A 26242-nucleotide genomic window follows, 5' to 3' on the forward strand; every position below is an offset into this window, starting at 1 on the left:
CATCGGGTCCCACCTGTTAACATCTTTGCATGCCAACAAAGCTACAAAGTTATGTAGGAAACGAAATTACCTGTAGGGATCGATCAGACCATGGCTCCATGATAACATCGTGTGGAATGCTGTGTGCATGTGTGTTGTCTGTGTGTGAGTGTGTGTGTGTGTGTGGGGGGGGGGGGGGTTGTTACTACGAGCGAGGGGACGGGGGGGGGGGGTGGACCGTGCGGCAGGCCAGTTCACGTCGTAGGAAAGAAATCGCTCGGAGAGCGGGTTCGGAGTGACCTTTCCCGGCGCTTCCCGGCATCACATATTTTCATACAAGATGGTTCTGCTCACTTCAGTTTGGCGTGATAACATACCTTTTGTCATAAAAATGATGATGCTTTATGGGTCTTTTCGAAATATGAGATTAATTTACCACCCTTTTTTATCACGGTATTACACGCTGACTAATTTTGGCAAATCGTGTCTCTCGGAAAGATGCATGTTCTTCAATGAAAGAAAGGTCAACTATCGGGCATAGGACTCGTAAACTATTTTAGGGGTGTTCTAATATTTGTAAAGAAATAGAAATTAGTAAATCATTTTTGTATTGAGTAGATAACAGCTAATATTTCACAAAATACATTTTAAGAATGTTTCTTGATTATTTTGAATCATTTTGAGGTACATGAATTATTTTCTTCTGATACATTTTTCATATGGGTGTAGATTTGTGAAATCGACATTACTTCTACGCACTTCCGGTTGACCTTGTGTGTCGTAGCACTGCGATTGTGTTCTCGCAAGTTTCATCACATGGGCGAAATCGACAAGATACGGAATTGATGTTCCAACATATTGTGTAATTCCCTTGTTTTGAAAGACTACTGGACATCGCTGATCACCAGATTGTCGTTCATATAACTGAAGACTGCTATCCAATATTTGGTGGTTGGTGAATAAAACGCGGCGCCGTACGGCGTTTACAGCATCCATTCATTTGATTCGTGGCCCCATTCATTCCTGTGCAAAGACGGGCCAACACGAGTTGCGAATGTGAAGTGGTTTCCCGAATTCGTGTCTTCCGCAATACGTTCGCAACGCACACAGAAGAACAGAAAGAATCGGAATCAGTCTAGAAGTTGCCGTGTGTACGCTCTATAAAGCAAGATGTCGGCACAAGAAGAGACGGCTGCAGACAGGAATGTCGAAATATGGAAAATCAAGAAACTGATCAAAAGTTTACAAGCAGCAAGAGGGTAGGTTTCACTTCGCTAATCACACACACCAGCACATATTCACGCGCGATTTGCCACTTCATCAGCACTTGCCATCTGTTTGTGTGTGTGACTCTTGTGAGTCGGTGTGTGGATCCTGATCCTGGATACACGGCCACACTGCCCACGGCCCACAGCATGGTTGTTGAAACGAAATGTGTTGTCACATGGTAAAATTGGTAGAATTCATTTCGATGTCAAAGTAGGGAAAATCGCTGAGCATTTACAGATTAATACAGTAAGCATTCAAACTGCATTGCCATAATGGCATAATGTGATGGCACCAATCAGTGATTTACTACTGTAAAAGTGGATATTTTCGCATGACTAATTTTTCGCGCTCGGCCGGGTAATGTGAGTTTTGTGTATTTTTAATTTTGCAGAATCAAGACATCAACTAATTTTACTGGAACATGTGGCAAGCAAAAATATTTGCATGATTTTATTGTCGCACTAGTTTCTGGTTGTGCAAAATGCAAAAAAAATTCCACTTTTATACTAAATTTATGATAATTACCATGGTTCGCATTCGGTAAGTAGAAACATAAATTTTACCATAGATTGTAGCCGTTTCTAAACACAATCAACTTGGTAAATAACTTACTGGGCGTCAACGTAGGTAATTCAGGTACCAGGCAGGGGTCCTCCAACCAGCGACCAAGGTTCATCCTTTAGTGCCAAAATTTGACTGCGTGCAAAAGCAGGTTTCTACAATATTCCTGAGGTGCGCGCTGTAACCGGTAACTTAATGTGGTGTGCTTGGCTGGGGTCGCTGGTGTGGTTCACATTTCTACATGTACAATTGTAGCAGGCGGTCAAATTATGAACGGCGCTCCGCCTATGATCGAATTACGGGTGGCTTGCTTTAATTCAAGTAAAATGGTGGGGGCTAATGTACTTTGTTTAGTTTTGACAATGCAGGGGTTTAGGCCAGGGGCCACTGTTTTGGAATGACTTTGACCATTGACACTTATTGATAATGATATTTTAAGTTACAGAAATGAATTCTGATCATTGAATGTTTCACTTTCAGCTGCTCGATGCCATTGCAAACCAAAGTCAACAATCAATAATGAGATTATTGCCTATTGTCGGATGGCTACGGAAATGGCATGGTAAACCGATTTGCTCCCGGCTCGCTATCCCCAATGTATGAATACGTGTACGCCTAGCGTACGCACATCATCTGCTGTAGTTAGCCAGCGACTCTGATGGAAAGCTGGCATCTCGAGCCTACAATTATACTGTATACGCTGTTATTTTCGCGTACAGATATTTTCGTGAATGAGGGGATCACAGACATTTTCGCAAGTTGCTGTTTTTGCACACTGATTCAGAGATCCTCATAAGTGCACTATTACCTCAGCGCACGGTGACATTTTTGCGTGTTGTTAAATTCACGGCCCATGTGTTATTTGCAAAAATAACAGCTTATACAGTCAAGTTTGTGGGTCCAATTGTGAGAAGCTTGACAAATCAAATGCAAGTCCCCCACATCATATGCAACTTTTGCAGTTAAACACAAGTCTGTTGATTTCGTATGCAAATGTCAAACACAACTTTGATGAATAAGATGCAACTTTGCATTTGATTTTGGCCAAATGCAAAGTTCCAGGTGATACTTGTGTTTAATGTGAAGTTCCATAGCAAGTCAAGTTTAAAGCAACGGGCCTGCCCCTCGTACACAGTAAGCGTTACCGAAGCAAGCACACCATGATGCGACAATTCATTACATTTCCTCACTAATTTCAGCAGAATGTGCACCTCTGCCAGGCATGATGTGCATGAACACTTCATGTATACTATATAAACAATGAACAGCGAGCAAGTCTCAAAATGGTATTTGCTACATGTATTTCTGCCTAGATTCGTCAATGTTTATTGCAATTATTTCCTTATTATGGCCAAAGTTGTGTCGAAGTGACATTGTACTAAAGCTGAAACATGAAAATATAATCCTGTAACCCAAAATAATAATCATACTCATTTTAACCCATTGAGGACGATTTGATTTTGCTACAACACACATTTCCCATAGATGCTTGCCGAGTAGTTCTCGGGGACTCGTTGTTAACGGGTTAAGGTCAAAACTGTGTGTGGTCCCTAAAGCCTTGGATTGCCATACTTTTGGATCCATGTTGATATCTTGAATTCTACCAAACCAAATTGCACCAAATTACAGGAAGTAGTGTCTACTTTAATAAATAAAGAGCTTATTTTCAATCACTCGCATAAATTTTGAACCAAATCGGTTATCTGGAAGCATTGAATTGACATCGACTTTTACTCTGATGTCGTTGCTTAAACAGCTGAGTCTTTGCAAGCCTCTACAGTGCAATTATGCTGTACGCTGCTTGCACAATATGAAACAGAAGGTAGCCATATAAATTTTTTTATAATGTACTCATCTAATATTATGCCATATATCTTTCAAGTAAACAGAAACTTAAGTTCAGTGTACCCGATACAGTGATTAATAGATTGCGGCAAGGTGAAAAAAATTGATTGAGAAATGTGTGTGTGTGTGTACTGTGTACTGTACATGTATGTACCTCTGTGTGCGTTCGTGTGCACTGTAAAAACTGCATGATAGGTCTGACCAGTAGAAAAAATGGGTCGGTGTGCAGCCATGCAGAACCAGAGCTGTTTCAAATATAGACATTGCAGCTTGCAGAGCTCTTCTTAGGTTTCATACACATCTGGACTTCTGTTGGCTGTATCAACCAACCAAAACCCTGGCTAATCTCCCCTCAGGCATAGACCCCGTTTACAGTGCGAGGCTCAGCCGTGGCTCGGCTGTGGCCGAGCCCGCCTTCATTTCAGTGTAAACGCGCAAAAGGCCAAATGCGGGGCCAAATTGGCTGCGCATTTGGCCATGCTCAGGAGGTGGTCTCGGCCGCGGCCGAGCCCGGCCTTTTCTCAGTGTAAACTCAAACTGGGCCAAATGCACGGCCAATTTTAGTCTGGCTTCCAAACCCTCTGCCCGAACTATTTCGCCACTCAGGATATTAACCCCCTCAACGTCGAAAACTTGTATAGTTTATGGTGGTTTTGTCCTGCAAAGGATTTTTCCTACGGCAAAGGTCTTTGCCTGAACTGCGACTTCGTCGCCACGGAATCCAGTTGGCAAAGGGTCTGAAAACCAGACTATACCAAATTGCGTTTGTTTACAAGCAGAGCGCCACTACGACAAAATATTGAAAGGTTTGAATTAAAAGCGCGTTTGAGCCTGGCAGTGTAAACGGACAAAATTGTGGGGCTCGGCCCGGCAATGGAGGCTGGGCTCGTCCGCGGCTCAGCCCCGCACTGTAAACGGGGTCATAGTATGTACTGTAAAACAATATTTTCGCGGCATGAAATTTTCGCGAATTGGAGCCGACGGCCTTTTTCGCGGCATGAAATTTTCCCGAGTTGCCTCTAACATTCATTGCGTATAGTGTAGACAAGAACTTTCATGAGCATTTTAATTTCACAAATCTTGGCTCTCGCAAATTCGCGAAATTAAAATGCACGCGAACATTCCTCGTTTTACAGTAGTTTTATGGCATTGGCTATAGCTAATCAGTGTGGTAAGTACCAATGGTATTGGGAGAACCTGAGAAGTGTGATCTACTGTAAACACCAACGATGAAGCAGCTTTCTACTACATGTAGCTGTACTGACTTTGCAACAATAGAGAATGTTACATGTGGTTGTTTCTAATTAGTACAAATATGAAACACACAATTCTTTCCCTTCTTTCATCACCTATAAAGCTGTTTCAGTCCCCAAAATTTTTACATGCTATACTCAATATCCATGCATAAAGGCACCAGTGTGTGCCTGATAGTAGACAAATTTCTTTTTAAAACTTGAGAATTGTCATAGATTAGTGCAAGTATAAGACAGACAAGCTGAATGTTAACTTCTTTCCAGTTCCAGTTGGCATTTAGTTCATTTTGTACAGGTCTTCAGGTTCTCGTCCATCCCTGCTTGCTCTCTTCTCTGTTTCTCTGATCACTTTCATTCCTTACCAATTCAGATGTGATCATTCATAGCATCCCCACATTTGGTCCTTTTGTTCAACATCCAGTGTTTAGTAATTACCCCACCTAGTTGCAATCTCCATCCTACTGTCTTTCATTGGTAGTTTTGGTGAATTGGGTTCTATGTTATAGGGTAGTTAGCCTCCTCCATTCCTTGTATCATTATTGGTTTCTGTATCTGATCTAATTAAAACACAAATTTTTAATATTTTCATCAGCATTTTGAGAAATAATAAATAGTAAACAGGGTTCGAAATTGGCGATGGTCCGCTGGCCATTGGCCACCCAAAATCATGTCGGACTAGCTAAAAATCATAAAATTCTGAAGTAACTAGTCCGTCTGGCTAGCCAAAATATTGCTTCAGTGTCAAAATTGATTCTAAGTAGTCCGCCTGGCTAGTTTTAAAAAAAGTTAAGTGCGACCCCTGGTAAAAAAAAAATTGATGTGGTGCCAAAATTGGATGTGCGAGGAGACATGAAACTTGGCCTAATATTGGTGCATTCGCTAAATCCACATACAGTAAATATTTGGTGTAAACTCCCCTTTACGTAATCCACCAATCTACGTGGTCGCAATATCATGACATCAAAGGACAAATTTCCAGAAGTTCGTCCCGTAAACAGTTTTTGTACAGCCCTTGCATTGTGGTCATCAACGCAACAACACTAGGCCGAGAGCCAATTCAGAGCCAATTAGATCAAATGGAAAAGTAATCAAATCTAAGCATTGTTGTAAGGTTTAGTGATGTTTCTTTGTTGATTGTTGTTATTATGGCATTGAAAAACTGTCAATGCTAATGACACTCCATGGCAAGGTCCCAAACAGTAACAGCCTTGTGACTGTCACACACGGACTGCACTTGATGTTTACCCTAATTGTTCTGCGTAGTTAGCCACTGGATTTCTCTACCTAACTCAACCACAACAACCATCTGGAAGAGAGTACCATACCTTAGAGACTTTCAATTTCCAGTTTGATCTTGAAACCAAAGTCACAGCATGTTATTCAGAAGTCACTCTGTACCATGTAGCTACTTGTAGTGTCACAGTATGGTAATCTCACCAATCTGCTCCTGTACTGTATCCGTCTATTTTTAAAGGGATGGTGCAGTTTCAGTTGAGATGGGACCACAGTTTTCCAACGTTTTTTGATGATGATTATTTTTTTTTAGATAATGAGAAACCTGTTATGAAATAAGAAAGAGCATAGAATTCTACAAGGGATTCAAAGATTATTTGATGAAAATTGGTTTTGAAATGGCTGAGATATCCAAAGCAAAGCAATCTAATAAAAGATGGGACCCACCATTCGTTAGGATCGCTTTGTTTTTTACTTTGTTTTTGGATATCTCAGCCATTTCAAAACCGATTGTCATCAAACAAACTTTGAATTCCTCTTGGAATTGTATGCTCTTTGACATTTCATTGTCATTTCTAAGTATCTTGCAAAATGTTAAAGGCTGAATCCTCACCTCAACTAGTACTATACTATCCCTTTAAAATCACCTTGGCTCTCCTAGGGTTCACTGAAAGATACAATCTTCCAACCTTCCCTGCTCTGTAAACTGACCAGAGAGTTCACTATATACATGTACAGTATGCAAGCCTCGCGACTTTGGAAATATACTAGTATTCTGCCTCTTATACGACACATAGGGCAGTGATTTGGCCTAGTCATTAGCATGCCTGCCTCCCAGTCAATCCACATGACTTGGGTTTGATTCCCAAGTTTAGCTCTAAAGAGGCAAAACACTCTGTCCCTTATATGGCATATGAAATTAAGGTCCCATGTGTGAGAGGGTCTCAAATCATGCACATAAAAGATCTTGCTTCGTTCATTCATCACAAAGAGCAGGGTGGTAGTGAAGTGGTCTGCGTCACACCCAAGTGGACCCCATGGGAGACCAGTTACATTGTACACGTGTAGCACAGCTGAATATGGACTACCCAGCCATCTTCTCAGATAGAAAATGAAACAAGCAAAACATTTCCCTAATTGTTCATACATGCAGAGAATAAAGAATCTTAAATCTTGATTGCTCTATGGACTCTTTTCTGATTTTGACGTGAAAATATTGGTTTTCCAGCTGCATTGCCATCACATTACAGTATCTACATCTAGCTACAATCGTCATTAGCATTGTATAGCACATCTAGGTCATACCTTGATACATATTCTCAACTGCCAAGTACAAGCAGATGGAATTAACACTTGACCAAAAACTCATAGTGTTTTGATATTTTTGTAGGAGGTTTGACAGGTACATAGTGACAATACTAAGTGATTCATTTTTGTTTCCATATCTTTTTCATAGTGGGATACCTTGGTAATCTGTTCGGCCAGTTACCATCTGCAGGGATAAGTTTTATTTTGTGGTTTTGTTTCAGTTTGTTATGAACTGTCAGAAATTCTAGTGGTGCCCTACAATGTGTGATAAATCCCATTACACAAGGGTTATTATAGTAATGGCCAATAGAATATCAGCAAATATTGGCACTTGTGCAAAATCAATTCATTTTTCTATAGTGCATGGGTAGTTTGGTTGTTGGAGATAATGAAAGTAGTGTGATTTGAACAGTCAGGTGGGATTCCCAGTCAAACATGCATTGCCACATTCCAGTTTTGATTCTACTCATGGATGCTAAAAACAGCATTGTCAATTTGTTATCAAACCTAAATGCACAGTGTGCATGTAAACTTGGTCAAAGTGGCAATGTTGTATAGAGAAATGTACTGCCGTCAACCTCGCTTACAATGTAAGTCAACCTCGCATAAGTTGAATAATCGCCTAAGTCAAAGGTCTTTTCGAGTCATTTTGTCTGTATATTTTATCGATTTTAATTTGTCATATGAAAGTCAACCTTCCTCCAAGTCGAAGCTATTTCTTCAGTCCAAATAGATTCAACTTTACAGGCAAGGTCAACTGTACATGTACAGAAATATTCTTTCCTCTTTGTGTCCCATTTACATGATACAAGTACTCCAGTGCTTAAAAGTGAATACCATGTGTTATGTGTTCATGCCAAGATTATATAGCAGAAATGAAGAAAATATACATCGTATCTTTTCAAGATTTTACTTAGTCTTGCCACTATTCATACAGTTGAACTACACTACATTGTAGATATAACCTACAAATGTACATTGTACATATACAAGTTGTCTAGAGAAATCAGTCTACATGTATTTCTACGTGCTTGCACTTGTTGTATTGGTCCTTGGACATTTATTTTACCAGTCTGTTTTATAAGTGATTGAATCATGAATGACCCTAACCCGCTAAACTATCAATTTAAGTACCATTGTACGCAACTACAGTTGGAATACTACCACAAAGTCAATGTTGACATGAAAGGATAGAACTGCTAAGGTCAACAGATATGCTCTGAATCTTTTTTTTTTTCTTTTTCTTTTGAATATGGAGGTTAAATTTGTAATATATTTGACAAGTAAAGTACAAGTTGTTGATTGTTAGATGGGTTTCTTACAGTCATTTGAGAGCATTTTGGGAGAATGTGTGTGGCATCCTCTGATTTTCATCTCCCTGTTGAATGCTGGTGGATCCTACCGACCGTCACTCTGTCAGTGTCATTGCCACATTGTTTATGAGACGACATCAGACAGTCAATGGGAACTTGGCCAAAACAGCTGGCAATGAGTGAAGTGCTTTCTCTTGAGGGATCTACATGATATTATCTGAAATTGTCGGCACAGATACTATGATGTGGTAGATCTTTGGTATTTAGAGCATACAGTGTATTTAGAGCATACAGTGTACATTGTATGCTGACAAGTCTTTTGTAATTAGCACACAATTTTCATCATGACTTACAATTGTAGTTAAATGGGACAAGGATAATGTGTGATTGACATTTATTTAATGTGATACATACATTACAGTGTACGGTTTGCTTTCTGAAGTTGCCCCTGCCTGATGTCTTGTTCTGCCTTTATTAGCATCTCTGTTTACATACGACAGAAGGACTTTCAGCTTCATGCATTTACGGGGTACGGGGTACTTTCAATTGCTCTGGATCATCAATTGATTTCTTCAAAAGTGCAAGAAGGATCAGGATTAAGATTAAAATACAATGATGTCTTCGTGCTTTCTACAACAAAAGTTGGAATTCCTGTTTTAGGGTGCCTAAGGACCTTGCATGACCGAGAGAAAAAAAAAATCAAGATATGAAGTGAACTGGGCAGTCAAAGCATTTCATATCCAGATGGATTAAAGAATCGCCCCTCCTACACCTGTACATTTGTACAAAGTTATGTACATGTACATGTATGAACTGTGCAGTGTTTCAAACTCAAATATACATGTAACTATGAATTTGCTCAAAAGTTGTTGGTTGTCCTGAACAGAGCTATCAGCTATAGGAAATAAAAATCAACAGCCAAACCCCAAACATACTGTATTATTCATTTTCCTTCGTCATTCAATAATTAAGAACACATTTCTTTTAATTGTTTCTTTGGAAAAAAGTTAGAGACCCCCAACTAATTATATGATGGCCTATATGTTATATTCCTACCTCTTCCCTACATGCATAGGTACCAAACCAAGTATGTTGCCATGTGGGAGGATTGTAACAATTAACACTACACATGTACATTGTACGTATACAATTCAAGACTTTTTTATTTTCATGTATTTTGCTAAGCTATCATTTATGTTGTAGGGTCCTATATCATATGGCACAAACTCTCTGCAACTGAACGATGATGCTATTGTTCTACAGAAAACAGCAGACTAACTGTAGTTTAGAAATGCAAATAGAATGGTGAGGAAGCTGTGTCAGTCCAAGTTGTTACTTTGCAGATTAGTGGTTTTGATGGAGCCAGTCAGCAATGCAGTGAGGCGTACTTGTAGTCCTGAAAAACAGTGGATATTTAATCATGAGTCAGTCAGCAGGAGTGCCATAACCTTCCAGGGTTTTGCCGCAAAAAGGAAGTAAGGTTCGGCGGTGCACTTGGATAGGAATTGCTGTCGATGTTGCAAGACAACTGCATTTATGAGTACCTGTGTAGCATGGTTGAATTGCCACATACACCACCAATAAACTTGTGAATTATGGATGACTTAACTTGAATTTGTATACAGCTGCAGTAGGCAGGTAACGTAGAGTACTTTGTACTGCACATGATGCGTTTGTTTTCACTCTTGGCCAAATTAGTTGTTGCTGCATTGTCACAGTTGTGTACTTTAAGCATACTTCAGGAGTTTCCATATTATTGACCCCCTCCCAAAAAGAAAAGAAAAAAGAAATAGAATGACAGAGAAGAGATACATTGATATGTGCATTTTTATTTTTTGTTTTTTTGGGTTTTTTTAAGAAGGTGTCATACTGTATTTTCAAAGAGACCCCTTGAAATCACTAGTGTACACATACTGTATGTCAGTTAAGCATGCCTTTGAATGTTGAATGCAGTGGTAAATCTTCATTCTATGACACAAGTATTTTGATTTTGCCTTCATGTACATTGGTTTTGCATGTCAAGCAAATACAGCTGTAGCATTCCTTGCAATCTTGAAGACAAGCGGTGTCAATCTCTCTATGTGCTAAAACATTTCGCAGAGAAATTCATCCCCCGTCTACAATAAAACTGTGGTATATTAATCTGCTGATAGACCGACAGTGCATGATAAAAATGTATTTATGATAAAAACAATCTTTCCGATATGATAATATTTTGCATTATGATAATTATGTCTGTGAAAAAGTCTGGGTCAATATCATTAAGTCAGTATTCATCTGCATGTCTAGTATGCAGTAGAGTAATGTGCTCACTGTAGTGGCCCATCGAGATAGTGTGTTTACCGGTAAATCTTTTGTGGACAGGCATGAACTATTTTCAGCCGATGGTGGGCGTATGTGACGACATGACTTCATGGATCCTGGCAGGGGTATATTGTACCAAGATGAATTCCCCCCCCCCCACCCCCACCTCCCAATCCGCCCCCATCCACCCACATCCAAGTGTGATGTCAGTATGATGGACATCGGTCCGTTAGATTGAAATATCACATTTGCACTTCATACTGTGGTGTGATTCATGGGGAATGATGGTCACTCATCATGACAGATATTTTGATATAGCCACAAACAGTCACAATGTCTTTTCAAAGCTTGAGAGAAGGGGAGGGGGTGGGGAGAGAAGGGGAGGGGGTGGGGACAGAGAGATGCTACTAAGAATTATGATGGAAATGAAATTATTGAGAGTTTACAGTGAGCAATTTTTTGCTTCTCTGATCTGGCACAGTATAGAACATGTTAGTGTGTACATATGTAGGTAATGCATTGCACAGTCACAGCAATAAAAGCAATAAGAAGCTTACAGTATACAATGTAGGCAACATTCCAGGTTATTCCAGGTTCCTACAGCATGTTGCAAGAGTGAAAATTGATTTGAAAGTGCAAATAGTTATTCTTTGTACATTATAATTGTATTGTTTTTATTTGTGTGTTTGTTTGTGTGTGTGTGTGATGTCCTGTCATACAAATGTAGGTAAGAGTTTTAGCAGCATGAAAGACTCAAATGCACCATTGTTCTCTCTTGACAAGAGGGCAGTGTGACATTCTTGGAATGCAGTTGTTGGTCTTATTGCGTCCAAACGTCCCTCACATGTGGTGAGAGAGGATTGAGGGGCAATCATCGCATGCCTGTATGAATTCATCACGATGTCAGTAAAAGTGTATCATAGTGCTGAAATCTCCCCAAGAGGATAATGTTACATATATTTGGTCTGGACAGTAAATCCCATGTTTGGAATGACAACTTCCTGTCATGAGGCATGTTTATAAATTGGATCATGTTTGGAGAGAATTGTATGAGATGACTCGTGATTGCCTTTCTCTCTTCTGAACCAGAATAAGCAATAAACACAGCGCTATTAAGAAAGTAGACCTACACATTTGTACTCCATTTGAGATTGCACAGTGCAACCAAAACCAATATTGCAAACAATTTTTTTTTTCTTTCTCATCCTTCCCATCTCCCCCTCAGGGTTTGTCTGTTTATCTATCTATCTATTGCATGTCTATCCTTTTCCATCTTTCTTTCTGCTTTTGCTCAGTGGTCCTAGAAAAATGCAGTATGATGCTTACAGTGTCTACTGACACATTAATAACAAAAGTCGCTGGTACTGTGCGTAAATTGCACATCATTACTTTTCAAAAAATGCAAATTAATGGTACAAAGCTACATGTATCATTGTCAGTATTCCAACCTGTAACACACAATTTTGTTCTTACCTTTGGTCATGCAGGCTCTGGTACACTCTTCCAATTTTCCCTCAAAACTTATCCTTACGTATACTGTACAAGATCACATGTGACTGGCAAAAACCATGTGCATGTACTGTAAAACCAGAATTATTAGCAGCATGAAATTGTGCAAATTGGGGCTGATGGCCTTGTTAGCGGCATAAAACTTTCGCGAATCACATACATGTGACATTTAATACATTTTGTAGGCAAACACTTTTGCATGCATTATAATACTTTCATGAATACTTCCTCGCAAAATTCATGAAAGTTTCATGTACACAAAAATTTCTGGTCTTACGGTATAATGATTGCATTTGAACAAACTTTTCCCCCTTGTGCATTTTCCCTCAGTGTGTGTATGTGTGTTTGAGTGAGTGTGTGTACTGTTTGTGTTGCTGATTTAAGTACGGTACCTCACATTTTCTCAATCTATAATTGATGTACATATTGTATTCTGGTGAATATAATGCTCTGTGCAGTAATGACTCTACCCAGGCTGCTTGCCAACAAGAAGTCATGTTATGGCACAGTGAACATGTTGCTGTTAGGAACACTCCTCCAGCTTGTCAGTGTTGTTCAAATTACACCTACAACCCAGAAGGGGATTGTGGAGTTCATGGAATATTAGAGAACCTCACACATCATGCAATGTAACCCTAGGCTGTATGTTGAGGTTAGCCTTTGTTCAAGACCCTCTTGCTGTAGTCATTTGCAAGAGGAGCCGTCAAAGGGATGTTGTGCGTGAAGGAGTCAAGCCTCCAGGGAGAGGCAAGCCCAAATGATACCCCATTTATACACACAGCTGGGCCCAGGAGTAGTGCTGAAGTGCTTCGACTTACATAATTTTCATGACAACCTTCAGAACTTCGAACATGTACACTGTATGCACAGCCTGCACTGTATACCACTTCTGAAGCCCTCTTAGAAACGTTGGCAACCGTTTATACAGAATGTAGGGCGCTTCAGGAGTGCTCCTTAGCCTACAGCCTACAAACTGTAGGCTCGAGAGGGGCATAACTTTTGAGCACTCCAGGTCCTGACTGTCTGTTCATACACAGCTCAGATGGGTTCAGGAGCAGTCCTGGAGAGCTCTAAATGGCCTGTATAGATGGGATGTAAGAGAGTCTTGGTAGACCAGTCTATTTCTTAACTTACCATACAGAATTCTGCAATCCATCAGTAGAACTCTGCTCAGGGAAGCATATTTATTAGATCTATCTATTTGGCACTGCAGGATGATGGGCAAATTTAGCAGTTCCATTGGTCAAACTAGCCTTATTATTCAGCATGAGAGGGGCTTTGGTTAGGCTTTGCCCCAGTTGTGATGGTAATCACATTCACTGTTCTCAAACAGCATTCATGTTGAAAGCACACAGCTTCCACTCTCTTTGCTGGAGGTTTTTTTTTTTTTTTTGACACAAACAACAGCATGAGTGCCTTGAAATAAGGCTATGTATGGCTGGTGGAAATGAACGGAAAGTGTGTGATTCAGTGCAGTATGCTAATTTTCCTCCTTTCATCATTGCTTCTCCTTTCATGCAGGAATGGCACCAGTATGATCTCCCTCATTATCCCACCCAAAGATCAAATCTCCAGAGTCGCCAAGATGCTGGCCGACGAATTTGGAACAGCCTCAAACATCAAAAGTCGAGTCAACAGGTAAAAGAAGAAAAATGGATGTAAAAGTTGGGGAGGGTTTGGATGGGATAGGGAGGGGAACACTCTTGGCCCACCTAGTGACTAGTACTTACATTCTATGTCTATCAATATGTTTACACAGTGGTACACACAAAAACATAAAACATATCTGTTAGGCATTGACAAATGTTGTGCATTTCAGCAGGAAAAGTTACTCTACCATTGATGGTTTTATAGTTTAAGACAATGATTATAAAGCTATTGTGTTTTTATGATTACTAATTTGATGGTTTTAGCTTTTTTATATCAAAAAAGTGTAAGATAATCTATGTAATTTGAAAAGGACAAATTTGATATTTTCCAAATCAGCAGTATTATTTATCAATATTTATCAAAAAAAGTTGCTATTACAATAATATATGTATCATTCCCATGGTCTTGCTGTTGTTGGGGTCAGTGTATTTTTCCATGCTATGATGGATGGATAGATCAATCTTGCTTTCACCAGGAAAATTGAGTAAAATTTAGCATTCTGAGTTGATATTTTTTGTTTGTGAATGATAATGATATGCTGTTATTTACACGGGATTGCTTCTTCAGACTTACCACTGCTCTTCCAGAGGGCCCTGCCTTTATTATAACCCCAGCATTACCAGGTGATATGCTTTGTGATGCTATCCCAGACAAAAGAGTCTCCTGTCCACCCCCCCCCCCCCTTTATTCTATCCTGGAAGATAACATTGCTGTTAATAAATTTGCTATCATTTTTGGCATGCCAGTTTGTCAGTCTATCAGCACTTTGCCTACCGTTGTAGGGGGAATTTCAAACTTGATGAGTTTAGTGTTTCACTTCCAGATTTACCTGCTGAATACTGTGTTTCCCTGCCCCCTTTTCTTCCAGACTCTCGGTTCTATCGGCAATCACATCAGTACAACAGCGTCTCAAACTGTACTCCAAGGTTCCGCCCAACGGCCTCGTCATCTACTGCGGCACCATCGTGACGGAGGACGGCAAGGAGAAGAAGGTCAACATCGACTTCGAGCCCTTCCGGCCAATCAACACCTCCCTCTACCTATGCGACAACAAATTCCACACAGAGGTATGGTGTGCCCAGCCGCTGCCAGTGTATTCAGAATGGTTATCTCAACACTTGTCACCATATTCGGCTTGAGGGGGGGGGGGGGGGGGGGGGGGGGGGGGGGGAGTAGAGAGGGAAAGATGATGAAGTTTGCATATTATTTTCTTTATTTTTCTGTTTATCAAGGTCATGAAGTAATACAAATCATACCCGCAGTTGGGTGAATGCAAATGTTTTTGCTCACGTAAGTAACGGTCCAAGTCTTTCGGTCAAATTAAGACCGATACCAGCTAATATGCAATGTTATTATCTGAACCTGACTATCTTTTTCAAGATAACTTACATCCATGCTTTGTTCCCTTGCGGATGACATTCAAATGTTTGATCAAATATCTGTCAATTAGATGTCAATGAATCACATGGCATTGAGTTCAATGTTGTGTGAATGTCTGTATGACAATATGATTAAAGGGCTTCATTGATAACTTAATGTCATAAGTCTTCCCAGTACTGTAAAACCGGAAACTTTCGTGTGCATGAAACTTTCACGAATTTCGCAGGAAGCCAAAACTTGTGAGGGTAAAATGCACATTAAAGTTTTGGTCTACACAATCCATTAACTGCATTCATTTTCATCAATTCGTGAAAATTTCATGCTGTGTATTCACAAATTGTTTCTGGTTTTACAGCACTTTTTTTTCCACTGTATCTCGCATTTATTTTTGCTTTTCTATCCATCTCCCTCTGACCAGGCTTTGACAGCACTTCTAGCAGACGACAATAAATTTGGCTTCATCGTGATGGACGGTAACGGGGCCCTGTTTGGCACCCTGTCAGGGAACACCAGGGAGGTGCTGCACAAGTTCACCGTAGACTTACCAAAGAAACACGGTGAGAGGAGAACTGCTGTAAAAGTGGATACTTTCGCGCGACTAATTTTTCGCGCTTGGCCCGGTCAGAAGAGTTCAGAGTGTTTTTAATTCCGCGGAATAGAGACATCACGCACAGGAACATATGGCAAGCAAAAATATTCGCGTGCTTTTATTTTCGTGCTAGGTTCTGGTTGGGCAAAATGCGCGAAAATTTCAACACCGAGAAAATTTCCACTTTTACAGTAGTAGAATTTCTTATTCAGGCTAGGTTTTTACTCGACGCATATGAAGTCTTTCCTGTCATCCATACCTGTTTTGAAGAAAACTGGAAAGAGAACCATTTTCTGACTTGTACCGTGGACATAGGGAACCAATTCACTTTGTAATTGGATGAGGAAAAAATATTGTTCTTTGACATTTCAATTAAAACAAGCAGGACAGGAAGTTCTTACAGTGTACTGATTGAATCAGTTTGATATCAAAGTAATGTCAGTTTGAGCAACTTTAATGCCATGATTGATCTGTCTTTCATAAATGATATGTGATTTGAGCTAAGACTATAGAAATTAGCAATATAGTCGCTTATTGTCAGATTAAAGACTAGTCAAAAAATCCCTGTCATGATACCTGACCTAGCATGTAATATTTCAAAACCTCCCTTCCCTTCTCCCAAAAAGGAATATAAGGTTAACAGTCAGGATTCGTTAATTGTGTGTATGTAACATGTACAATTTTGTTCTCTATATTTTCGATTTGAACAATGTCTTGACTCAGATTTGTCCCTATTTCTGTATTCCCCAGGTCGTGGAGGTCAGTCGGCCCTACGTTTTGCCCGTCTCAGGATGGAGAAGCGACACAACTATGTACGGAAGGTTGCAGAGACAGCGGTCCAGCTGTACATCAGCAACGACAAGCCGAACATTGGTGGCCTGATCCTCGCAGGGTCTGCAGACTTCAAGACAGAGCTCAGCCAGTCAGACATGTTTGATCCTGTGAGTCTTCTTAGAAGAGAAAGTCATTCCTGTCCAATCCTGAGCTGTCTAGTCTTCGTGATTCTGAAGGGTTCTCCCCTGAAACCTTTTAGTATCTTTTTGGTTTCATGACATTTGCTCCTGTGAAATATAGCTGCACGCTACGCCAAACCCAAATTCTGCCCACGAACATTACTGTATACGCCATATTATTTCGCCAGTCTAAATTTTCGCGAATTGGGAATTCCTGACGATTTCGCGAGTGGTTAAATTCGTGATCGTGGAGTCTTGTACTGAACGGAGAAATGTACACGTGTACATCACATCCACATCGGGATCAGAGTCAATATTTTCGTGTGTCTTTAATTTTGCGAATAGCACCTGATTCGCGAAATTCGCGAAAATAAAAACCTCACAAAATATGCGGCGTATACAGTATCCTAATTCTAAATTCTAATCCTAATCCTTGCATCAAACTAAACCTAAAACCCTATTACAAACCTAACCCTAACCCTGTAAGTCCTTGGAAAAAATAAGGCCGGAGCAATTGTCACAGGAGCAAATGTTGTGTCACCATCTCTTTGAGTACTGATGAAAAAAAAAAGAAGGAAAGATCTTCCTGTTTTGGGGACTATATTGGCCTGCAAAGATCCATGTATCACTAAAGTATCTCCCCGATTACTCTGTGGAACCTGCCTGATTTGACTGTGTGAATGTGAGCAGCCCTGCCAATGTATCTTTCCCTCTATACTGTCAATTCTTTTCTTTTAGTGCTGTGTCTTTTCTCTTCTTCAGCTATGTGTGTGTCTGGGATAAATTAGTCTTAGGCCCTCCAGCTTTCAACCTTATGTAATGCTACCATGGTAACACATATTCCTTGCTCTATTTGACTCTTTGAAAAGAGCACTGATAATTCAGATACTACTTTATAAGCTGTTATTTTCACGTACAGATATTTTTGCAAATTAAGAGGTCGGAGACATTTTCGCGAGAAGTTGTTTTTGTGAAATGACACCGACGCTATTGAATAGTCTTTGTTACCCTAGCACATGGCAACATTTCGACGTGCTGTCAAATTCGTGATCGAACTGTGACTCGTGAAATTCGAGAAAATTCAACCTTTTCGAAAATAACAGCTTATACAGTATTAAAGAGATCTCTTTCACAAACACTGTAAAAGACAGCTTTGATCTCTCCTGATTTGCTTTGCGTACACATATCAATGATGAATCACAAATGGTACTACCTGCCACCCTCAGTAGGGAAAGAGTTATGACAGATAGTGGAAGAAGCCTTTCCTGTTGCATCTGTACCAGTGCAAGGTCTTATGTAACTTCATGTTTGTATGTACAATGTTGAAGTGCCAATGTCATCATGTTTGCTCTAATCTCCATGCTTTTCTCTTGTTTCTGTCCGTCTTTCAGAGGTTACAAAATAAAGTGCTCAAGCTGGTCGATGTATCGTACGGAGGAGAGAATGGATTTAACCAGGCCATTGAACTGTCAGCTGAGGTCCTTTCCAATGTCAAATTCATTCAAGAAAAGAAACTCATCGGTACGTTGGGCCAGTGCACTGGCCGTGCCTTCTGTTAATTCAATTTCAAGAGCAGCATTTGTTTCTGGAATATTACCCATGTCGTAATTTTGTCTGGCTTAAAGGGATGGTACAGTATTGGTGGAGATGAGAATTGGGCTTATAACTTTTTGCGAGATACCAAGAAAACACTTATGATATAGTTAAGAGCATATCATTTTAAGAGGAATTCAAAGTTTATTTGATGAAAATCGTTTTTGGAATGACTGAAACATACAAAAACAAAGTAAAACAAAGCGATCGTAATAAAGTGTGGGTCCCACACTTTATTATAATCGCTCTTTTTTGTATATCTCAGCCATTTCAAAACCAATTTTTATCAAATAAACATTGAATTCCTCATAGAATTACATGCTCTTTCATATTTCATAAGAGGTTTCTCATCTCACCAAAAAATGTTGGAAACCTGAAATTAGGTCTCAACCAAAACTGTACAATCCCTTTAACTTGTTTAGTGCAGTTGTTATGTTTCAGGTCAATATTTTTCTTTACATGTCTCTTTGTGAGATCAGTGATTGAAGGATGTCAGTTTTTCAGTCCATGGTAGATTATTTTTGCCAGCGCTCATACAGTCTACTTTCTCAGAAATTTATTAAATGCACCATAACCGTTGTCCCAAGACTGTCTGAAATTTTGTGAAGACTTCATATACTTTGGTATGTCTTCCTTGTTCCTGAGCCCAGTAATCCAGAGTTGGTGAAGTTCCTATGAGATGCCAGTTTGTAGGTTGTTTGGGATGTCTACAAAATGATAGAAATGCAAAAAAAAATAAATAAATAAATAAAAATGAAAATAAAAGGGAAAAATTAAAGGGGAGACTTATTTCTGAAAATGCATAATATGCATTGCCACAGCACTGGGTCTATGAGCTTGGAATTTGTGATGTCAATCACCATAAATTTTCGTTCATTTCAGTCTCTTTCTCCTTTTTCTCACCAGGGAAATATTTTGATGAGATCTCACAAGACACGGGGAAGTACTGCTTCGGGGTCGAGGACACATTCAAGGCACTGGAGATGGGTGCCGTCGAAATCCTCATCGTCTGGGAGAATCTTGATGTCGTCCGCTATGTTCTCAAGAACCATTCCTCCGATGGTAAGCCACGAGGAGATTTTCTGAGATCACGGCTTTATTTATGTCACTGTTTCCATTGTATGAGGGATTTGATATTATAATCATGAAACTTCTTGTAGATTTAATGAGATCCAAGCATTAGATTTCAAAATTGTTCACAAAGTTGTATAACTCTTCATTTTGGCAATGTCTTTAGCATGCTGGGAAAATTTCTCTGTGTAGACTTGGTGTCACCTTTATATTATTTCCTTTTTTGTAGAAGAGAACTGTGTACAAGGGAGAGTGAGGTTTCCAGTCATCTCTGGACCTCCAAGAAGTCTACACCATCCATCCATCACTCGGGATAATCCCCTCTAATGTTCCTTCCTTCTCACTTCCTTTCATTTCTGTCACATGGTGTAGCCATACGCTGTCTGCATCCAGAACTTTCAGAATTCATCTCTTGTGTATTCTTAGTTTGCCTCTTTATGCTTTCCTACTGATTACATCAATAATGTCAAAATAATTCTTCTCGTCATTTATTTACAGAGGAGAAAGTGCTTCATCTGAACCCTGAGCAACAAAAGGACAAGACCTACTTCATTGATAAAGATGTGAGTTATATATATATATATATATATATATATATATTGTTTTTGTTTTTTTGTGGGGGTTTTTTATGCCTCCGCCACGAAGTGGTGCCGGAGGCATTATTTGTGGGGTTTTTTGCGTTTTGTTTTTTGGGTTTTTTTTTTTGTTCATGGAAAGTATGTCATAATTCAATGAGTTTAGGTATAAAGTGGAAGGTGATGGCCATTTCCCTTTGCAATAAGTTATGTTCTCTTGTCTGCAACATTATTTAGCAAAAATCGCTAGCCTGTTACTTCCTTCAAGTGAAGTTGGAAAGGGAATATGTGCTGATGGTAAATACAGAGAAGATAGTAGCAAGTCATATGGCCAGGGTTACTATTTTGCTATCCCTGTTACACCTCATGTTGGTTGGCTGACTGATATACAAATAGAGTTATAAAATTCTCAGATGTTTGACCAATTCCACCAAATCTGTCACTGACTGTTGAATTTATGTTCACAATGTTCATGCTTTATGACGTTCTCTGCTGGGTACATTCCTGTTTAGAATTATATTTTCTTTTGAAAAAAATAACTGATGATATATCCTAATCTATGTCTTTTTACAGCAAGAATAGACATACAGAAGTTGTGGTTTTAACCCATTGAGGACGAGTCCCGAGTATACTCGGTCAAATGTCTATGGGAAATGCATGTTGTAGCAAAATCATCCCATCCTCAATGGGTGAAAATATTCCAAGTTCTGAAATCTTCATCTGACATGTCCTGTCTGGGCTGAATGATTAGAGCCCCCCCCCCCCCCCCCCCCCCCCCTAAAAAAAAAAAAAGAGAAAATTTTGAGGGATATGAGTGAGTCATCATGTTGTTTCTTAGTAGATTGAGCAATCAATTTGTTGCAAAGAAACTTTCTAAGGAGAATATTTTAGCAGCTTGCAAGAAATTTGGTTAATTGTTTAATGGTCTCAAGGTATTGTATAAGTACGCCAGGCTTTCGGTTTTTGTGTTTGCTGCCAGTGTTGCCTTGACAACGTCATTTGTTGTCAATGTCTTCATTTCCCCTCTTAGAGAACAGTATAGTAGAGTTCTTTGACACAGCTGATGGTACTGTCTCTTTCTGTTTTTTTGTTTTTGTTTTTTTGTTTTTTTGTTTTTTGTTTGTTTTTTGTTTGTTTTTGTTTTTTGTCTTTTTGCTATCTGGTAATCACACTTTGCATTTATCCTGCCTTTTTTTTTTCCAAATACACAGACTGGTGTAGAAATGGAGTTAGTGGATTCCCAAGCATTGCTTGAATGGCTGGCAAACAACTACAAATCATTCGGTGAGTATCGTGGAAAATGGTCTCTGCTTGCTGTAGAGTTTGACAACTACAGCACCAGAAATCATAAGAATGGTAGATGGAGAAGGCACAAATGTATTTATCTTTGCAACTACATTCAGGATAATCTCCGTTTTCTTATGTTGTGCAATGACTTTAAAAGCTGAGGATATGTTCTGTTTTTCATCAGTTATTACCAATTTTATTGAGGAAGAACTAGCCCAAGGGTGTACCTTTTGTGAGTGTATTGGGGCCTTGGTAAACAGTTACAGAGACTATTTCCTCCAGAATTATTAATCTTTCTACCCTGTTTAGGCTGTGCAACAGATACTGCTGGTTTGTGTAGTTTAGTGCAAGCAAATCATTATTTCAGGGTTACCGTAAAAGTGGATATTTTTGTGCTCTGCCGAATAAGAAGAGTTTCGTGTGTTTTTAATTCCGCGGAATTCCGCGGAACTCCTAGAACATATGGCAAGCGAAAATATTTGCATGCTTTTATTTTTGCGCTAGTTTCTGGTTGTGTGAAATGCGTGAAAATTTCAACACTGCAAAAATTTCCACTTTTACAGTATTGGGGGAATTGATTTGGAGGTTGATGTGTCCAGGGCTGGGGCTGGAGAGGTTTTTAACTCAGCTTACACTTTGAGCTATAATGAATACCAAAACATTTGAGGAAATTCATCTAAGCCGGTTAAAGGAAAAGCGGCAGTTTATGTTTCAATGATTTTATCTTGTGTGTCCCCAAGAGTGATGAGTAAAATTTGTGCTGAATCTTGTGTCTTTTTCCTGCTGTTTGTGATGAAATGGCCACAGACTGTGGGAATAATTTACAATTGAATGTTGATAGACAACTGTCAGAAGTGTACTAGTCTCTTTAGACAGAGACGGGGGGGCATGCATAATTAAAGCAGATTTTTTTTTTTACCCCGTTGGGAACGAGTCCCGAGTATACTTGGGCAGGGGTCTATGTGAAAAGCGTGTTGTAGCAAAATCAGCCCGTCCGCAATGGGTTAAGTAATCATGTACCAGAAGTTGATTAATTAAAGAAATGTACTTCATTATAAATATCATTTTTGTAAAACCAGGTGCAACATTGGAGATTATCACAGACAGATCACAAGAGGGATCCCAGTTTTGCAAGGGTTTCGGGGGCATCGGTGGTCTCCTGCGATACAGAGTGGACTTCCAGCAGCTGGACTACGATGAGGATGACGACGACTACGGCGACTACGACGACTAAATTCGTGAACAGAAAAAAAACAAAGGGAAGCGTATAAGTGAGGCAGCAATCGTTCGACATCCACACATTCACGGACAGCAGAAAGAAGATATCATTTTACAGAGACACAAAATGACATTATATCAGTAAAAGCACCTCAACTTCTGTTTACCATCTATCCGACCTTCTCTTCAGTGGGACTCCAATCAACAGCAGGATGGCTTTTCTTCCCAGAAGAATGGCTGGTCTCGGACGTCGGACGTGGTCTAATCTCCGAGGCAACCAAGATGGCGCCCCTTACCTGTTAGCTTGAAGCTTCTGAATGCCTCTGAACTTGACATATTTTGTCTTCATATTATAGGAGAATTTAGAAGCCTGGGTAACACGTGTTTGTCACACTAAAGTACCCAAAATGGGATCCAATCCACCAGAAAAAGGACAAAGCTGCTACTCCTAGTTAGAACCCATAAATTTGCTGTCACATGACAGTATGCCGAGGATTTCATGGTTGCCTGGTGCCTGCTGTATCTTTTGGTAATATTTATAAAGTGCTATTCTGTTTAGAAGGTTCTATCTTGTACAATCCTGTACTTCCCTGTAGGCAGAGAAAGAGCCACTAAGAGCTGAACAGGATGAACTTTGTTCCCCGATTGACAAGAATTAAGCCCTCCTTTTCCCCTCCGTTCATCATATTTTTTTTTTTTAATGGCATGTCATGGTGCATTGGAGAAGCTTATATGAAATGATAAAACAGATAATCCGTAGCCTGTCATAGCACAAACTGGATTACCTGATAGTTTAATGAGATACACCTCTGAGCTCACACTTCACTATCCTCTCTCTTGTCTTTTTTTTTTTTTCACTTGACCACAGTGATATTGGGTGCTGAATCTAACGGTAGGTCTGGGGAGGGGTCAGTTTTTGTAAAGGGTGCGATTGTTTAAAATGCCCTTGATATGAATGAGTGACATGCAGTGATCATTGAGAATAGCTGGTGGAGGCATTTCATGCTGCACTACACACATCATTCCAGCAGTCTTTGAAGACGTAGAGCAAAGGGGTTAGGGTTTCATGGAAAACATACCAAAAAAAAAAAAAATTATTGCTTTTCACTCCTGATTTGCTGTTGTGATTTCAGCAGTGGTACATACTGTATGCTTATCAAGAGTTTGAAGAAATGACACACGTTTGGAATAATGTTTCCCTCGGGTGTGCTTCAGTAATCTGAGGAAAGCATTAGAGCGATGCTGGCTGATGTCAAGAGAGCTTCATGTTGGAAGCCTGATAAAAAGCTGCAACTTCTGTAAAACCAGAAACATTCATGGCATGAAACTCACAAATTCGAGCCAATGGGCTTTATTGCTGCATAAAACTCTCGCGAATTGCTGACCATGACAAATTTTGAACAGAATTACAAAACTTTTGTTTTAGAGCAGCCTGCATAAATGTCTGTAAAGCCAAATACGACCAATATTTGCATGTAAATTTCTTCCAGAGCTACCTTTCTCCCCATTTTCGTTTGTCATTCATTTATATTCTTCAAACTAGAATCACCTGCAAGATTAATGACTTTTAAGGCCTGCATAAAAACTATAAAGTTTTTTGGTCCCACTGTCAAACGGTGATGCCTTCACTATGTTTTGCTAGGTGCTCAATGCCTGTGCAGTAAAGAAATTCTGGTTGCCAGTGTAGGAGCAGTTATTTATTTATTATGAATTAGTTTTGCAATCCCCTCTTGGAAGTTTATGCATAGTAGCATTTACTATGCGTTTCTCCCAGTCATGGCTTGGTTCTACCTCAATAGATGCATGGACAATTTTGTACATATACTTGATATTGAGTATGACTGATTTCTCAAATCATTTGCATGGCAGGTTTTGAATTCGAGTTGTTGTTGGTTGTTTTCAGGAGCAAAAAGGAGAAGACTTATTTCTATTTAAAAAGTTCGTGGAAATTAACAGCTCCTAGTCCCACACGAGTGTTGTGTGACAAGTTGTTCAAAGCTTGGCTCGCAGTCGGCACCCACCCAACCATGAAATCTGAGGTAATCGTTGAATGACACCTTTTTTAAAAGCCTCCATGAGGTTCCCTTAGACTCTGTAGCGATTCATTCTTGTGTATTTTTACTTCTAGAGCACTTGTTAACGAAAAAAGTGGTATATTCAGGGCATGAAGTGGCTGAGGTGAATGGTGAATCCAAATATTGTCAGTCTTCTCATCATTGTGGTATGAAAAGAATGTCACACGGCTGTTTGGAGAGAGACATACTTTTATTGTGGATTTGTGGAGTAAACCCAGCCTCCCACACTGTACAAGGCAAAGAGACCAATCAACTTGATGTGATAATGGTCTATCTTTGTCTTTTTGTCATGTATGACACTTAACTATGAGAATATTTTATTTCTTTTGATAATGTAATCTACGATATTCTACCATGTGCTAGGCAAGTCTCAATTGGAGAATTGTCACGGACCGCAGTATATATGAGTTATTACATGAGTGATCAGCATGCATCTACAAGGTAGCAAAACCTGATTGGTTAGCTGCGAGATCGGGGCGGAACTCAAAACCACCATCGAGATGTGCATGTGTGTTTTCAAAAAAAAAATGGTTGCCCTTCAGAGACGGGATGTGTGTGGCACAAGTCTGTCCGTGTGGGAGTGGTCAGTGATATCAGGCACTGGTAAGTTAATGGCTGATGGAGACTACATTGGGAGGGATAATAGAATGTGCTCCTATCTCTCTCTCCAGACAGCTGGGGTGGTCAGTCCTGCGTGGTGCTTGACCAAACCAAGCCACAAACACAGTAAAGGCATCGTGTCATTCCATTGCTACAAGTAACTACATCCACACAGGACTGTTCACACTGCACCTTTTGTCATTTTGCTCTCTTTCTATGCCTCTATCAAACAGATACTACCTGCCAACTTAATCATACTCAAAGAAGACTATTCAGTGGTTGTTGACCTTCTGTTAAAGGGCAGCCATGATAGGTAGCTTATGCTTTTGTGTTTCACACTGACTAATAACAAATTACTACCGGTATTTGTCACATAATTCTAGATGTGCAAAAAACTTCTCTGTCGATAAGATCTCAAAGAGAGCCGTTCTACCCATTCATATGATACAATACGTAACAAGTGTGAACAGACCTTCAGGATGTGCATATTTTCCTTTGTCAAAGATATAAAAGGTTATGTATTTCATGTGATGATAACAAAGAAGATGCCTATACTACATTTCCCCCACAGATTATGCATTGGCCTTTGTAGTCTGTACGCATGTGATGGGAGACCACAGTAAAGTCATATACTGACAAGATTTAGTCTCCTGCAAGTCACCATATCTTTTTTTTTT

At 39.7% G+C, this 26242-nt stretch overlaps 1 protein-coding gene across 1 annotated transcript; it reads left to right on the forward strand.

Moving 5' to 3' along the window:
• Nucleotides 1-788: 788 nt before the first annotated feature.
• Nucleotides 789-26241, forward strand: LOC139712498 (eukaryotic peptide chain release factor subunit 1). The gene is made up of 10 exons (XM_071624315.1): nucleotides 789-1238; nucleotides 14096-14212; nucleotides 15093-15291; nucleotides 16023-16161; nucleotides 16944-17134; nucleotides 18538-18667; nucleotides 19646-19801; nucleotides 20309-20373; nucleotides 21597-21669; nucleotides 22752-26241. Exons 1-10 carry the CDS (start codon nucleotides 1150-1152, stop codon nucleotides 22904-22906), a joined length of 1314 nt encoding a protein of 437 aa, XP_071480416.1. The 5' UTR covers nucleotides 789-1149; the 3' UTR covers nucleotides 22907-26241.
• The last annotated feature ends 1 nt before the right edge of the window (nucleotide 26242 follows it).

Source organism: Diadema antillarum, unplaced genomic scaffold, assembly GCF_040938485.1.
Source record: "Diadema antillarum isolate AM-2024a unplaced genomic scaffold, OU_Dant_1.0 seq00001813_RagTag, whole genome shotgun sequence".
Classification (NCBI taxonomy): Eukaryota; Metazoa; Echinodermata; class Echinoidea; order Diadematoida; family Diadematidae; genus Diadema; species Diadema antillarum.